At 40.6% G+C, this 17,896-nt stretch overlaps 1 protein-coding gene across 1 annotated transcript in view; it reads left to right on the plus strand.

The window, feature by feature from the left end:
* The first annotated feature begins 204 nt into the window (after positions 1 to 204).
* The window catches only part of LOC131571349 (neuronal acetylcholine receptor subunit alpha-7-like), a 57,118-nt gene continuing 39,426 nt past the window's right edge, over positions 205 to 17,896 (plus strand). Inside the window, exons 1-2 of the mRNA XM_058824041.1 lie at positions 205 to 329; positions 16,075 to 16,214. Of these exons, the coding sequence (XP_058680024.1) occupies positions 251 to 329; positions 16,075 to 16,214 (219 nt within the window). The 5' untranslated portion in view covers positions 205 to 250. The remainder of the gene's footprint in view (positions 330 to 16,074; positions 16,215 to 17,896) is intronic.

Genomic DNA, 17,896 nt, shown 5'->3' on the forward strand with positions numbered 1-17,896 from the left:
GTTGAGCAATGTGAGTCCAAAGGAATGTAACCTGTTCCTTTGTGTTTGGATTTACTGACCAAGCACTGAGCTGTCTTGGCTCCTGGGGACTGGAGAAGCACATGAGCAAATGCACTTTTCTCCCCTGGTGGGAAGCTGGTTTGATGCCTTATTACCGTAATTGCCAAATCCATCAGTCATTGCAGGCTGTTTTCAAGACTTCATTCTCTTTCACCCTCTGCTCAGGAAGGAGAGCCAGCTTATTTTGACAATGCTCACAGAAAGGTGCTTGGCGTTTGTTTATTCTGCACTGTACCTCTGGTCATCCTTGTTCTTCTCACTCTTTAAAGGTAAGCTAATCTCTGTTTGTCCAGGGCTTTCATTTTTTTGGTAGTGGTTTGGGTTTATTGTTGCTGTTGTTTTGATTTTTTGTTTGGTTTTTGTTTTTTTTAATCTTCTAAATGCTAGTTACATCCAACCCCAAATATTTTTCTCAGTAAGTCTTGTATCTGCTTATATTTTGGACTTCATTAGAGTCACATGCTGGTTTAACTGACTTTTGTAATCAGTTTGGGTAAGTTTGTGGATCTTACAGTGCTGGGATCTTACATTTTTTTAGAGAAGGAAGAAGCGTGTGTGTTTGGTTTTGTGCATTTTTTTTTAATTAAAAGTGAGTAATTTTAACTTCCGTAAATTAATTGAAATGGTTGTGTTTCAAAAGAAATATTTTCTTGCTTTCCTGAAAAATGTAACCTTACCATGGTTTTTTGACAACAGGAAATTATAACTTCAGGCTGAGCAGAATGATTTGGGAATGCTGTAGGTGTGTGAGTGCAATGGTGTTCTACAGAGAAATACAAGCAGAAGAAAATTCATAACTGTTTATTCTCTGTGCATCATGTAGAAATATTAAATCTGTATAAATATATAAATGTATTAACTCTGGTTTGTTTTTATTAAACATACTCTTAGTATGCTTAATAAAAAACATTAAGACAGAGATGGATATATAGCTGAAAATATCTAATGAAAATAATGGGATTCTGTAGTCTAAGGTGTCAGCTCTGACTAAGCTGTCTTCAGAAGTTTCAGCATGGTGCTAAAAAAATAGGAGCTGTGTGATTATTTCAAAACATTCAGGATAGCAAGGCTGACAATAAAGTATTTTTAAGTGAGAATGTTGAAATAGCCCCAGTCATGAAAGATATTTGGTATTCTACACAAAATGTGCTTTTATGGGTCCCTTTCAGCTGCAACATAAATACCTGCAGCAACCAAAAATTCTAAAACTAAGTATTCTAGGTGTGAAGGACCATATTTTGTTTCTCACAATTTATGTATAAAGAAGGATTGTCTTTTTAAAGCAGAGAAAGTTGTCCATCTATTTCAGAAGTGCAAGGGCACTAGAAACTTGCATATATGGGATGTTGCCTAATTTAATCTGCCTAATGTAGTAATGGTACTGCAGAAAAATATTTCCCCACCTTGCTGAATTAAGAACCTTGCTATCTTCAAGATATTTCTGTGCTGCTGTAGGAGCTGAACTAACAGGCGGGTTATAGCATCTAGTTATGAGATAAGTAATTTTGTGGACATTCCCATTTTGAGTAGTTGTGGGTCATGTAAATCCTGCCTTTTAAATAACGAGTAATCACTAATTAATCAGGGGGTGCCTAGTTTATCTAAACAGCACATGAAGACAAACTGCTTTTATAAATAATTCAGAGAATTTTTTGTTAGGTGCTCTTACCAACAGCTTACAAGTGTGCACTTTTACAGAAAAATGTGAAAGCAGAATAAAATTAATCTCTGATAATGTTGGTCTGTAACTGACTTCTGCTTTACAGATTTTTTTAAGTAAAAAAAAAAAAAAAGAAAAAAAGAAAAAAAAGGGAAAAAATACCCAGAAAGACCTGGGAATTGAGCAGTGGGGGCAGAAGAGAAAAAAATCAAGATGATATTAGCATGTTATCAGTAGCAGAGTTTTTTGTTTTTTAACCGTAAATGCAGATGAACTTCCCCCTGGGTTCCTTAGTTCACCCACAAGGAAGTCACACCAAATTCAAATCATAGCTAAAATCACTCTCTCATAGCACTGAGTTTTTTCAACATTGTTCATAGCAATTTATCAAGTACTGAAAACTCCTGTAGGGCTGTTTGACAGGAAAGTTGTCACAAGAACTAGATAAAAACCAAACACAACACATGAAGAAGTCAGTTTTTTTCCCAGTTCTTTCCTCAACTGTCTGCCTCATCCTGACTCTTCTTGCAATAATGCTGGAAGCCCCAGTAGTCATGTCATTTAAGTTGGGTCATTGCAGCCCTCCTTCTCAAAGGGCTGATGATGCTTTTTTTGAGACATGGGTCTAAGGAAAAATCAGGAAACTGGTTTTCAACCTTCCTGTATCCCAGGTGAATACTGTCAGGGTCAGACATCCCTTCCAGGCCAGGGGCAATCCTTGAAGAAGCACCCAGAATGTAGAAGGACCCAGTGAGTCTCAGCAGCTACCTAACAACTTTGGGTGGAGAAACTTGAAAAACCTAGTCTAGGGATTGATTGCAAAGGAGGGATCATTCCTGCTCCTTTTTTTTTGGGTGTGATGCAATCTGAGGGATAGGGTGCAGACAACCCTGCAAGTACATTCTGAGAAACATGTCACAGTGACCACAAAGATGCATAGCCTCTCTGAGGTGTTACCTTCAGATCAGGGCATGGTCACCTAGAGGGTTTGAACAGCCAGGGAGGTTAAACACACACTTGGCTAGTCTCCAGTCAAACCATGTATTCTAATTACTGTGTCTTTATATCCTTTTTTTATTTCTCAAGTGAGACCATTACAGTGCCCACGTGCTGCACAGAGCAGAGTCAGAGCTCTCAGGTTCTTTGTTCTGTACACACTGCCATCAGGGTCGTATCTGGGCAAGTGGCCTTGAAAAGCCCAGCAAAGGCAAAGGCAAGCTGAGGACAACAACCTTTCTCTGCAGTCTGGTGGGAATATAAGTGCTCAGCTGTATGGGACAAATCCTGTGGCAGGGGATGCTGCAAGTGAGCTAACCAGCTCAAATATGTAAATGATGAAGTAATTCAGCCTGACTTGGTGTACCCAGCTGGTGCAAGCAGCTTTTCTTTGGCTCACTCATAAGACAGATTTGAATTGCAATGCTACACCCAATTTCGTGCTTTTTCACACCTTTGCTTATTTCAATGGGGTCTAGTGATCACATCAGAAGAGAACTGATGATCTCTTGGAGCAAATCCTCACAAATTTCTTGGTTCACTTCCATGCAAGCAGGTGCTGTTTCTGCAACAGCAGAAGCATTGGCAAGATAGCCTCAGAAGGCCAGATTCCCCTGCTGGGTGACAATTTCTCTAATGTGAGCTAATTAGACTGAGGTGACACGAGTTGAGAGATCTGTGTAGTAGGAAGAACAAATAATGTTACGTAAATATCTGTATATAGTTAGGAGTCCAAACTTCAGGCCTCAGCTGTTTAAGCCTGATAGAACTACAATGATTTAATCAAACTTAGTTACTCCAAAGAGACACAGTTGAACAGATAAAAGGATTTCTGTGCCTTATGGGAGAACAGCGTAATATCATTGGTAATTTAGGTGGTTGGTGAAGTAGCTGTATTTTTACATCTCATAACTGTTATCAGAGTAGAACCATATGTGAAAGTTAAATCATTTAAAATCTTTCATACCTTAATTAGAGGTCTGAAGGTTGTATTCACCTCAACTCTCCATATTGTCTGTGTTGATGCACTGAATGATACAGTTCCAAAGATAACAATGCAGCTGATGCACATTTAAAATAGAAAATACATGAGCTAGGTCTTACCTTGTACTGGTAGCTCTTTTCTTCCATACTGATGGCATAAGAAGATGCCACACATGCAACTTGCGGACGTGGCAAATTGCTGTCAGATTCCTGCCACTACTTTAATATCTAATAGCACAGACAGCAGAGCTGCTCACTCTGAATGCTGAGAACGTGCTAAGGCATCACATGTGCATGGAGCCAAGGGAATAAATGTACTTGTCCATGGCACGTGCACATATACTCTGTATCAGGAGCTCTGGTGCTATTGATATCTCTCAATACATTTAAGACAGGGTCCTCAGCAAACCCCTATTTCCTCTGCGTTACTGTCTGCTACAGTAACTTGCTGTTCATGCTTGCTTCTTGAGGTTCACTTTATAGTTCAATGAACCAGACCTTGTGCTCAGTCAGTAATCTTCTATGCGCATTCACTGGCACAGCTCTAAGGCTGATCTGTATTATCATGGGCACAGCTGTGACAGTGGAGCTGGCCCAAGCTTCTGAGAAGTTGCCAGGCTCCAGGAGAGTTGGAGGTATTTCCATGTGCATTTGCTGATAGGGATCTGAGCTAAATCTTGTATTAATTCTTTTCAAATGTAACTGGAAAAAGTGGGCAGGTCCAGAAAAAGCAACTGAGTCATGACATCACCAGTGCCTATTGTTGCATGCAGCTATTGGTATAGCAGTCTTGCATGTAGGGAAGGGTCCAGAAGCGGATGAGAAAGTAGCATCCATCTGGTCTTTGGGATGATGCCAGATGGCACCTTGGGTACCTTCAGCCTTACTTCAGCTTGTAGAGTTTTCTGATGGCCTCAGAGCAGAAGTTCTTGTTCCAGGTAGAGGTTTTATCTCTTAAAGGCAGCTTCAGAACTTTTCTTTCTCTCTGGTTTATTTTTCTAAGGCCTGTGGAAAAGAAGATGAGTTAGTTATGGTGGTAGCACATACAATTTCATTTGCATGTGACAAGCAAGGAGGGAGGTATAGTCTCTTCAGCTCTGAAGTGTGATTAAAGTAGATGAAAACCCTTTGCATCAGTCCTGACATGGTTGTTTGAAGATGTCTACTGACTAGAGATCCTACATAAACTAATTAAGAAAGAGATCAAATCTGACTGAGACAGGTAGGACTAGCACTGGCAATCAGTATCAACCCAGGAAATGAGAAAGGCAGACAGGAGTTTATTGCTGTTTTAGAACGCAGTCCTGAGAAAATATGGCTTAAAGAATGAGTTTTGCAAATCAAATACTTTCTGCATTGAGCAAAACAGCTGATGAGAAGGCTGAGACCAGAACCAGATGGAGTGTTTGGAAGTAAGACTCTCCCCACCCAGGGCTTACAATTAAGTCAGTAAATTGCAATGGAAAGGAACCTGTAGTCAGCATGAGTACTTATGTATGTAAACAGTGAAGTGCATGCGTCTCCATCTTGCGTTGCTGTCAATTGGCTTTGCTCAATTAGAAAATCTGTGCTTAATGGGGTGCTGAAACAGATGCCTGCAAACCTTATCACCATTCAGAAATGTGTATTTTCAACACTTTTGCATCCCACAAGGTTGAAGAGAAAACCACAGTCCTCATTTCTATTCTTAATGCAACATAGATTTGATCAGAAAAATTACTTAGAAGAAACAGGCAGGCTTGAGAAGGTCTCATTTCTCACTGAAAGCTCCAAGAGGCTGAAGTCAGTTTGCAGACTGGACTAAGACAGTACGTGGTGTTCACTGAAGCTCAGCTTTGATTACATGGAAAAACATCACTGGTCACTTAGATCTTCGCCATACAAAAGGAGAAAATTAAGTTGTAAATGGGAAAAGATGTGTCTGTGGCAGCTGAGGTGAGGGAGGGTCTGATCTATACAGGTTCATATAATGGTAGAATAATTTGGCTGGAAGGGATCTCCAGAGGTTGTTTAGTCCCACCCTTCTTCTCTGTTGGGTTGTTATCTGAGGAGTCAGCCAGCAAACATCTCCAAGGACAGTGGTGTTCCTTATGCAGAGTACACTTGATTAAAAAAATCTGGGAATGCCCCATCATGCACCTTTATCTTACCGGTCTTGTCCCTGTGCACCTCCCAGGAGAGCCTGGCTTCTTCATGATGGAGCCCTTCCTCATGGAAGCTGAAGGCAGCCAAAATAACTCCCCCTTGTTTTCTCATCTCCAAGCGGATCAAAAGCATATCTCTTTAACTGTAATCCATCTGCTGGGTTACAGCCTGTTGTTTGTGGCCTCCATTTCACTCACTCCAAGGGATCAGTGCTGCCCTGTGGAGGCTTCATGACGCAGAACTAACTGTGTGTCATGTTGTGGGTCTCATTGAGTGCAGGCTGGCTGTAAAGAATGATGCCTCTTCATGTTCTCACCACATCTGAGTCGGTGCATTTGGGAAAAACCAAAAGTAGAAAGTCATATAATCATGCAGATAATACTTTACATAATTCTTAGCCATCTTGTGGGGTTTTTTTGAAGATCCTGCAGGAGTGATAAAGTGATTTGATGGAGTGCTTTCCCTTTAATATTGTGTCATTTTAGAAAGGTAGTCAGCAAACTGAAATCCAGCTTTTATAACAAATATAACAATGGGAAGAAGAGATCAAAACTTAAATAAAAAGTTGCCAGGTAGTTTGCAGTTCCCACTGTTTCAAGTGGCAAATGGGCAGCAACTTTGAATTAAACCTGTTCATGTTCAGGCTTCACACACAATCCGTAAATGGCAACTGGGTAGCTGCAGGAGCTCCAAGCAAAAGCTTTGCCTTTCTTTTATAACCAAACAGCTATCCTGTAGCATACTGTCTGCAGTAGCATTTTGTTCAAGGTCTGAGACTTCTAATGTAATTTCCAAAGATGTTAGGGTCACCAATTATAATTTAAATTTATTGGATTGGTATCTCAGCTCCAGCACTTCAGCACTCCTGACACCATCTGATCTACTTATGTGTTGCCAGATCATATGAAAGAGAAAGTAGATCTAAGGAAACCGGTCTGTGGGTAAGGAGAAGAGACATCCTTCTCCAGAGGAGGTCTCTGTCAAGTGGACAAATTACTTCACCTTTGGGTCAAAATGCTCTAGCAGTCTCAGGAATTCTTTGCTGGGGAATACAAGAGGGCAGTCCAGACAGTACAGAATCACTTTCTAATTTTCAGGCTCATTCTGGTCTCGCTCAGAGACCAAGCATCCCGCATCTGTGACATTGCAGCTGTATTACAGGATGACAATCATGCTCCCTCTGGATGCACAGGGCACCAGTTTTGTTTTAATATTGTTTTGTCTGCACCAACATAATTCGGGAGCAGTAGACTGAAGTTACCAAAGCTTAAAAGCAACAAAGACAGGACAAAATCACGCTCATTCTCTAGAAGTACCTCAATTTCACTGTGATTCATTTTTGCTCTTAGCTAGGATGAGTGACTCAGCCAATGCAGGTATGGCTGGCAGGGTGCAGCAGGGAGAGACCAATATTTCATATAATCACTAACAAAACCAGGACCTGAGCCATGTACCCAAGGAAAAGACAATAGCATCTAGGGTTCTGAAAACAGATCAAGGCTAACCAACACTCAGCTGTCACTGAGACCTTGATACCTTTAAAGTCTGGGGGAAAAAATCAAACAACAAAATTGATGTAAGCTTTTAAGCCATTTTGTATGGATATAAGTAAATCTGGACTGAGTCAGCCAAAGCATAGTACATACAGTTTCAAGTGTCTTAGGTCAGATCTCCACAAACCTTGTTTGATTGGTCACAAGTCCAATTTCCTCAGAGCCAGTAATTTACTTCATCAAGAGGTATTAGAAGCAGCTTTTCTCTTCAATGTGAAATAAATTCAGACTTCTTGCTAAGAATTTTCACACCTTTATTTACAATTCCCTTTGTCTTTGAAGACCTCAACCACCAAAGCCTCAGACTTGTTTCCCTTAGAAAAAATCCCTTGATAACAGCCACTTCTGCTGCCAAGACCTCTGAACTGTCACCAGCTGATTGGCAGCGCAATATCTCACATAGACAGGCAGCATGTTTGACCTGACTTAGTGACAGCTCATGGCTGCTGCCTGAAACAAGGCTGAGTCTTATCTATAGGTGTGCTATGAAAGTTCTGCTCCCCAAGTGTGAAACGGTTTCAGATTTAGGAAACATTTAGAAAATGTCTCTCCATATTTCCCAGTTCACATACTAAGCACTGAACAAATTAGGAGTCATTCAAGGTGCAGTCAAAATTTTCATCTGACTAACCCCCATCCCTTTCAGAGGGCTCTTACATTGTGTTTTTCATTATCCATCATTTAACTTCTGGTGTTGTAAAGACAAACCTGGAACTTTGCATTTTCAGATTCATGTTCACTAAGGATGTTTGTGTCTTGACTGTGCCTTGCAGCCAGTGGAGCTCTTACTTTGTTCATGGACAACAGCTGCAACTTGAGTGATGAGGGAAAAAGGCAGGAGAAGCCATCTCTAGCCTTGCCTATTGCATCCTCAATGACTTTGCTGCTTAGCTTTGCTATGCAAGTACAGGTGGCAGGCTGGCAAGGCAGCAGTTCATAGTTTGGGAAACTAGCTGTCTCTGGGATCATAACCAGCTGATGAGCACTGCAGAAGGAAAAATGGAAAGAAGCACTGCAACATCTCTCAGCACACTGGGCAGTTCCTTTTCATAGTGTTATTGTCTGTATCATTTCCACTCCAGCCTATCCTCTACATTGCCCAGAGTAGTTTAATCATATTACCATTGCTTCACCAATAACATGTTAAGGCAATGGTTTAGAGCAAGATCTCTCCCTCATCTTTGAACCATAAAAAAAGGCAACAAGCTTTTTTTCCTGTTAAGGACATCCCTGTGACTAAGGCATAGCTCTTGGAATCTTTGCTCTCTTCACATCTTGGGACAAAATGATCATGTTTCTCTTTGTGGAAAGTTAGTATATCTCAGTATATAAACTGAGGAAAACTGACTAGAAAAGGCTGATTGCTGCTCAGGCAGGGGTGGGGTGGGCATAGATCAGTGGGTGGCAAGCAATTGTGTTGTGCATTATTTTTCTGCTTTGAGTTTTATTTCTGTCTCTCTTTTTGTGGTCTCCCTTTTCTTCATCATCATCATCATCATCATCATCATCATCATCATCATCATCATCATCATCATCATTATTATTATATTTCATTATGGTTTATTATTAATATGTTTCATTAATATTATTGTAATTTTTTTCTAATTCTTCATCCCCTGGAGGGAGGGGAGATTGTGAGTGACTGCATGGCACTCAGTTGCAGTGTGGGGTTAAACCACAACATCATTGCAGGCTCCCTCACTGCTATTATCTGCACTGGGTTTAGGAAAAAGAACTCCTCCTACCTATTGTTTTTGTCAGCTTAATCAGACTTGCCTAACTGTTTCCACAGAAATCATTATTACACCTGTCAGTTAACTTATGCCTTTCTCAGATCTGAGCTCTCCACATGTGTAGAGTGGACTTTTGATGGGGAGGTGCAGACTGACTTGACCCTTTTCAGAGCCATCTGATAATGCTGTCTATAATGCCATGGCTTCCACATTGATGCCACTTAAAGGGTGAAGCTCATAGTGCTTTCCTAAGAAGAGCTTTCCCTGGGTTGACTGGTTTGGATGCTGAAACCCATAGAGATGAAGGGATGTGACAAGATGCTCTGAAAGCCAGTGGGATCAGGGAGTGCAGAAGGCCAGTCCAGTATACTGATGGCCATATCACTGGTGTCTTGCTTTTATCTTACGGTTTTGTTTCTTCCCTTTGTCTTCCATTACTACTCCTCTCCACAAATCCCAGGATAGTTGGCAAGAGTTGCTTCCAGACAGCCACAGCACTCTGTAATATGTAACAAGAGGTGTCCTTCTCTTCATGACTGCTCCAGATTCCTCCTCCTGTGCTCCCTATGCATCTAGTATTGTAGCAATGACTCTTGTATTGCACAGAGCTAATTCAAACTAGCATTACACTAAAAGTGCATTTTTTGCCTTTACTGGCTGTAGCTGCTTAGGTTTCTGACCTGGAGTAATGAGACAGTTTAAATAATGTTGATAACTGATTGATTGAGAGGCATCCCACTGTTAATACCTCAAAGTGTGTCTCTCTACCTTACACACATCACTCAGCCTTTAAAATACCCACAACCAAGCCAATAGGACCAAAAATATAAGTTCATCCTTTCATTATATCATTTTAGCATGTTGTCATGGGCCTAGAGTCTTTAAGAAAAAACCTTTCCTTGCATACCTTTTTGATACCCATTGCTGCTGGGAACTCTTTATCTGCTATGAAAGAACAAAAATGACCCTTATCAGGAATATTAGGCACTTCTTGCTTAGGAAGTCAAGTAATTTCTCACATTCCTCTGGATAGCTGATTTTTGTGTGTATGCAGAAACAATCTGCATAGCGAGAGACAAAGATTAGAGTCAAAGATTACCCAGAAGGGAAGTAGATTAAAAAGAGGTTTTAAATGAGAGAAATATTCAAATACACAACACATAAACACACACACGCAGACGCACAGGGGGTAGAGGTAGCTGATGTGATTCCATTGTTTCTTATGTGAATCCGCTTCCCTGAAGGCACGATGGCGTGCATTTTAAATCAAAGGGCATTGAAAGAAATAGTGCATTTGCAGCCACAGATAAAAGTAACAATGCTGCACATAAGAACAAAAGCAGATGGGACATATCTGTGTCTCTGGAGATTAAGTGACATATGGCAATGACATGCTTTACATTCTCAAAAATCTGCAAAATATTCAAAAATAAGTTGTTTTTTATAGCTACCAAATCATTAGAACATGCTTCATTTTGTAAATGCTCTTGCCATTGCAGTTCTTTATGCGAATGACATGGTCTGTGAAACAAACTGCTTTTTTCCTGATACTTTTCATGTTGCTTCCCCCATAATTCATTATTGCTTGTAGTGTGTGTGTGTGTGTATGTTTCCTGTGATCATTCTGTTTGGATTCTGAAAGTAATAGCTAAAAATCCCTGCAAAAGTACAGTGATAAACTGAAATGAAAATAAATAATAGAAGGAGCTGTGGCAGGAAGGTTTTAGGAAAACAGTTTTAAGTTCTAGGATTTACCTCTGATAACCATAGTATTTAATGGATTTTTCCTCTGTAAATATTCCAGCTATAAGAAAATGAACTACAATCATTACCCAACTAACAACACTTCACAGTACAATGGCACTGATGTGTTTGTTTTTTATAAATGCCAGAACTTTACTCATTTTCTTTTATGAAACAAGTAACAAACAAAACAAATAACAAACAAATAAACCAAAACAAAAGAAACATGTCAAAGTAGCAGTACAGAGAGAGAAAAGTGACATAGATGTGGTGAAATACTTGCGGAAGGTACAAGGGGAGTGAATAAATGTCACAGCTACGGTATCACTCAATTTTGAGACCTTTCATGAAGTATTGGGGAGCAAAATATATTAAAGCAACAATGTGATGGATCAGAAACATACTGTTGATTGTAACTTACCATGTTCTTCAAAAGGATTATATAAATGAAAGTGATTTTAGGAACTGTCTTTGAAAACAGAAAAGAAAACAAAGAGACATTTTATAATTCAGAGGCATGTTAGCATGCATATATGTTAATATAAAGTAATATGGAAAGACTATGATATTTTGTCTGAAAGCCATCATGTTAGGTACCAATAATCTTGTATGAATAAAGTAATAACTTGTATATTTGGACTCAAGTATCTGCCTAAAGAAATGAGCAACAGCTAGAAAACAGAAGCTCCCCCTCCCCAAAAGTTGAGAGATTATGAAAACAAAACCAGGGAACACTATGAAACAGATGTAGAATGGTTGATAATACAGGTGTCATCGTTGAAAAACTAGTGGAAATCCATGTTCTACTACCTATCACCTTGTCAATATTTCATTATTTATTCTTTGCTGTGCGCAACCAGCCAGAATGTGTCTCAGACCTGCATCCTCAGTTAAGAAGCTGACTACTTTGTGAAAAAACCTGGGGAACTGGAAGGGCTGGACTCTTGCCTTATAGCTTGGGGACCTTGGCATGCAAAGCAGAGCAGGAAAATCAACCAGCCAAGACCAGGCATGACAGCACAGCTCCTGGAAAGGAGAGAGCATCTGTCCTTCCTGGGGGCGCCATATGAATAGTCTGGCCGGACCTAACTGCAGGTTCCCTTGCTGTGCAATTCTCAGCAATTACATCCTGGAAAGAAACATTAAATACGACTATAGGATCTATGCTCAAAAGATTGGTAGCAGTTTATAGTCTATATGAATCATTCAATCAGTGGGCTTCTTGCAGACTTCTTTGCATATGCAGAAGCACAGAAGGAATTTCCAGAGAGGTGTTTAGAAGTTTAATGTAGTGCACAAAAAACTGCTTTCCATAGAGCTCTTAACTGCCAATCCAAGGGTTGGTTGCCTTGTGCTTTCCAGTTGTCTGAAAACTCCAGGAGCAGTTTAGGGAACATTTTCAGAGTATTAAACAATAAATCTTGAGGAACAATCCAGCCCTTGATCTGGTAATTCCATGTTTCCTTTCTGCTGATAAGCCCCAGCACTGGATCCAGCATTCCAGGTCTGTATCACCAGTGCTGAGTAGAGAGAAAGAATCACTTCTATTGATCTACTTGTGTGGTTCTTCCAGTTGCAGCTCAGGATGCTGGTGACCTTTGCTACAAGGGTGCATGGCTGGCTTATAGTCAGCTTGGCACCTATAAGGTTCCTTGGGGCTTTTGTGCTATCCGTCTCATCAGACAGCAAGCCCCCAGCCTTTTCTGGCACCTGGGATTACTCCTCAGGTGCCGGACAACTTTATACTTTTCTTCATTGAACTTCATGGGCTTCCTGTCAGTCGTTTCTCCAGTTCTTTAAGGTCCTTCTGAGTGGCAGAAAACCTTGTGCTGTATCAGTCACTCCTCCCAGTTTTGCACCATCTGAAAAAAAACCCAGCTTGCTAAGGGTGCACTCTGTCCCATCATTCATAACAGTGTTAAATATCATTGTTCCCAGTATCCATCCCTGGAGCACTCCACCACTGGCTGGCCTTCAGCTGAACTTTTTGCTGCTGACTGCAATCCTCCGAGCCTGACAGTTCAGCCACTTTTCTGCCCAGTGTTCACTTATCTAGCCTGCAAGGCATAGACAAATGTGCGTGAGAATTTTTCAGAGATGGTGTCAAAACTCTTGCTAAGCTTGAGGTAAACATCCTACACTGCTCTTCTCTCAAATTTTAATGAGTCTGTATGTTTTCCTACTGCTTCAAAGATACTTCATAGACAAGGGAGACACAATCATGGGCAGTGGGTCATAAAAACTCTCAGATCCTTTCCTTAGAAAACATGCCCTTTGCAGTTACTTTTACTTACCAGTAACATAGGCAAGCAAGTGTGGCACTGGTTTTGGGAGACTGACTTTGCAATGAATGTTGACATCCGTCATCTAGCCTAGTTTAAAAGATGAAACAGTGCCACTGCTTTTGGTTAAACTTGCTGTGACTGAGGGGTAGTCAGTGGTAAAGCTTATTCTACCACTAGTCCTGGGAGATTCAGGCTTCCCCATCACCAGCAAGCACTCCATTTAGCACACAGAGTTGTAGTGTCAAAATGCATTAGCACAAGCATAGGAGAAAAAAAGCAGAAATCTGTCTCGAGTATGAAACATTAAATATTTGAAAATTACAATTTAAAGAAAAAGGCTGTGAACATGTAAGTCAGACTAGACTTCCACCTCAGTTCCCTTCTCCAAAGCAGCTGTAGCAGAGAGATGGCAGCGTGATTAGGCTAGCCAGCTCTTTGTGGTACCAACAGCTGCTGTGGCACTTTGCCAGGACACCCCAGGGCTCCATTGCTTCTGAATATATGTCATTTTGTAAGCAAAACCATGCAGCACAAAAATATATGGTCACCAATGCCAACTCGGCAGACTAAGAATAGATCATCTATGACTGTGTTAACAGCTTTGAATTCAAGAGATTGCAAAGTACCAGGATTACATTACAGAGAGGAAAGTTGAAGAAAGGGTGAAAAACTAAGTGCAGTTCTTGGTTACTTCACCTCACAAAGTTTAACAGGGAAAGAGGCTTGACTTCAGCACGGATGAAGCTCATAGTGCAAAGATAGCTTTCCAAAGCAAAGGGTTATGCTTAGATTTCTGCAAGCCCCCCGTCCCTTGGGGGGCTCTTCAACTCACCCTGACAATGGTAGTACCAGGGCAGTCTAGCAGCCTGGTTGGGTCCAGAAACTGGTGAAGGGTGCTTTTCCCCTTTTAAAAGCTGGGGGAGCCAGTTTAAAAGAAAGGTTGAAGGCAAGTATTATGTAAGTACTCAAGATGAGAGCAATAGTTCGGAAATTAATTTGTTCCCTAAAGCACAGGAGCATGGGTGGGTAGGTGAGTGAAAGGACAGCAAATCTGCTCCAAACTCAGAGCATCTTTCCATAGGACAACATGCGGGATTTTCACGGGTTTCCTTCACACACAAGACATTTATGATGGAGTCTGGTCCTGCTGAGGTACTGGAAAATACTAAGGCTATAACAGAGGACTTAAATCTCTGCTTAAGTAAGCAGGGAAGATTACTTAAGATGCTGAAGAAGGGACATTGTGGTCAGAAAGCACATTGGTGAAAGCACAGCTACCAATACTGAGGTGTCAACAAGGGCTATTGAAGGCTTGCTTACAGCATTTGCTCCTCTGGGTGCCTGTGATAATGTAGAATGTTACGCAAGAGGAAAAAGGACTCATGAAATTGATGTGATGGTGTAATTTACCAAACTGAACCAAAATACTCTTCTTTCTTGTTTACTAGGCACTGCCGTGCTAGAAAGTCACAATCTCCCTTGAGTATCAGCAAAAATGAAAAGAACACAAGTTAAACAGACCTATGGAGTGTTTGTAAACTAAATTTATTATTAGTTTTAAAAGGCATGGCTGCTTTGTTGTAGGGCAGCTTGTCTCAGGCTTGAAGGGTTTGCTAAGCATAGTAAGAGGCTGGGAAGGCAGAATGGGTTGTTATAGTTTGTTTGCACTGTCAAGAAAATATTCATCAACCTCTCTGAGAGAAGTTTTGATCTCAACGTGCAGAGCTCTGATCAAGAAGTAAAAACCGTCATATACAGAGAGTGGCAACTGCAGTGGATAAAAACTACTTCAGTCCAAAATAATAATGATTTAGAGTGTAGATTCTCTCCCAGGGATTGAATTTATACAGTTCAGAGAATACACACTCATGTTGACAGGACTGATTGACCTCAGGGAATCTGCAGCCCATGACCTTCCCTCTCTTAGGTGCAGCTCTTAAGTAGAACTCAGGCTGCCACTAGCCACAGCACCGAGATCAACAGAGTTTTGAGGAAACTAGGGTTCTGAGCAGTGTATCCCAGAAACCTCCTTGCTTTACTGGGAGTCACCAAACCTTTACCATCCATAGTTGTCATCAACCGTGACATCCATGAACCTGGAAGAGTAGGTTAGGTGGATGCTCTCCACATCCACCCCAAAGGTGGGAACTAGGGCATCTTGGAACTTAAGCATAGACTGAAATTCTGCTAATCTTCAACATGTTCAGCTGCTTGCATGACAGCTTTGTGTGGAGTCAGTTCTCAGTGCAAGCTGAGTTAAGCGTGTAATACCAGAAATTCAATGTCTCTGTAATAGCTGTTAAATACTCTAGACTTCATACCACCACCTCAGTAGGTGTTAACAAAGTGTGCTGCCATGGAAAAGAGTCAAGGAAAGTAACCCAAAACCTAGAAAAACTGAAGAGGGTAGGAAGAACAGTTGTTACTCTTTCTTGAGCATAGAAAAAAGCCTGATACATCAGCTCCAAGAAATAAGGGTACCTGTTACCCATATAAACACAATATGGCTAAGTAAATGCTGGCTCACAATAGCCAGCGTCTAGGAAATAAGAACAAGCAAATCAATGAATTCATTTGCTTGCCTTCCAGGAAGCTGCCTGGTAGTTTTGGAGCCTCAACCCTACATCAGCAGGAGGGACTCCAAGGAATGGGGATATTCAGTCAGAGCCCCAGTTATGTTCAGTAACTTCTGAATGTTACTAATGAGTTAGAGTGTTAGTAGTTAATTTTTTTGAGAGTTCATCATTCACATATGCAGAAAAGCTGTGTCACATCCATATGCAGAATTTGGGTGATATCTTTAGGAACTGCTTTCTAATTACAAACCTAATAAGAGGGAGTTTTCAACAAAACAGACAAACACTGCTGGCTGTGTGACAGTGTGAATGACAGACACCTTCTTTCTTTTCCTCTAGTCTCTCAGCAGGGGGAAAGCCAGAGACGCTTGTACAGAGAACTGCTGCGGAACTACAATCGTCTGGAACGACCCGTAGTGAATGACTCCCAACCGCTCGTAGTCGAGCTCCAGCTTTCTTTGTTGCAGATAATTGATGTGGTAAGTTACTTGCTGTTTTCTTCTCTATGGCACCCATTCAGCATAACAAATATGATCTCTCATCTAGAAGACATATTTTTCCTCTTTATCAGGCTATCAGAGATGAAAGCAGTCTGTCTTTTGCTAAGCATCCTCCCAAAATGCTGGAGTACATGCTTTGACACTTTAAAAGAGTGAATATCATCCTAAAAGCACAGCTAGTTCTGACAAAGCATGAGCTTTAAGGAAATGAATTATGTATTTTTTTTCCATTTGTTTTAAACAGAAAAAATAATTCAATCAATTAGAAGCCATGTGTTACTACAAATTATTAATGATACATTCTTCTCAGAGCTGTGTGGGATGCAATAACTGAAGACCATGCATGCATTCAAAGCTACCATCACTGCACTTACACTTTTTCATTAGATATTATAATGGCATTGGCCTCTTCTCCCATCATATTTTTACTGTGCACTGCGCTGAATGAGCGTGCCCTGAGATGAGTTTAGAAATACATAAAAGTAAAACCTGGAGGCACAGCCCTCTAATTGTCTTGACTGGAACATGCTTTTACAGAATTGGAGATTTGACCCACGGAAAATTTTAACATAATAATCCAAATCCTTTTTTTCATCATGAAGAGGATTCTGTATGATAAACCATGATATATATAGACAGGATTTGTTTCGTCTACATGAGAAAAACAAGCAATTTTGACCATCTTCACCCTGTCAGCAGAGCAAACAGGTGAACACACTGGTGCTCTTACCTTCATCCTGCCTTTTCCATAAGCAGTATTTGGAGCTGGTTTCTGATACACTGTCACTGTTACAGAGGGAATAAGGAATAGAGAGAGAGATGTGGAAATATATGTGCAGTCACAAAGCAATTTAACAGAAGCCTCAAATATTTAAGCTTTTTAAAACTCTCACAATCTTTCTGAAAATGTGTAGTATGCCAGTTGCTCTCCCTGGAGAGGCAAGCAGGACTCTGAAGGTGTAGCCCCCCAGCATCACAGCATGCAAGTGGCAAGTCCAGTCAACTGTGGTATTCCTGGAGGCAGGCAGGAGCCACTCAGATAGTGTATGCATCTTTCTGTTTCGAAATGTTACCAACTGCACTGAACTGGAAGAGAGAGGAAATCTGTACTGTCAACCAAAGGCCTCTACATGAATGAAAGAGCAAAGATTTCCTGCAGCTAATTTCAAGTAAATTTCAGCAAGCAATTCTAGGTTTAGCAGAGGTGTCTCAGCTCCAAAGATCTTCCTTCAGTCCTTCTTTATTTCATTTTGGCATTTTCTTTCAACCTTATTTGAAGGTTGTGGGTACTAAAGGGCCATAGAGCTGTAACTGTACATTTTCAAAGTCAGGAGGAGTTACATAAAACAATTTTCAACTGTGTTTCACATTCATATATAAAACCCAACCTTTCAGGAAATTGGTATTTTTTAAAAGTGCTTCATCCACATTAAGTCAATGTCTATTATAAGAAATGTAGTTCCAGTGTTTCCTTTTGGTTGTCCACAATAGGAAATAGGTATGCTAGATGTTCATACCTTTCAGAAATGAAGCTTTTTTCCGCTACATCTTTGTACTCAGTACAGACGCTAGATGTTAATCTGTTTTAATCAGAACCTGTTCCAGGCTTGTGGTCTTGCAAACTGTACCCAAAGTGTTTTAAAAAACACCCAGACTTACCT

Source organism: Ammospiza caudacuta, chromosome Z (assembly GCF_027887145.1).
Source record: "Ammospiza caudacuta isolate bAmmCau1 chromosome Z, bAmmCau1.pri, whole genome shotgun sequence".
NCBI lineage: Eukaryota > Metazoa > Chordata > Aves > Passeriformes > Passerellidae > Ammospiza > Ammospiza caudacuta.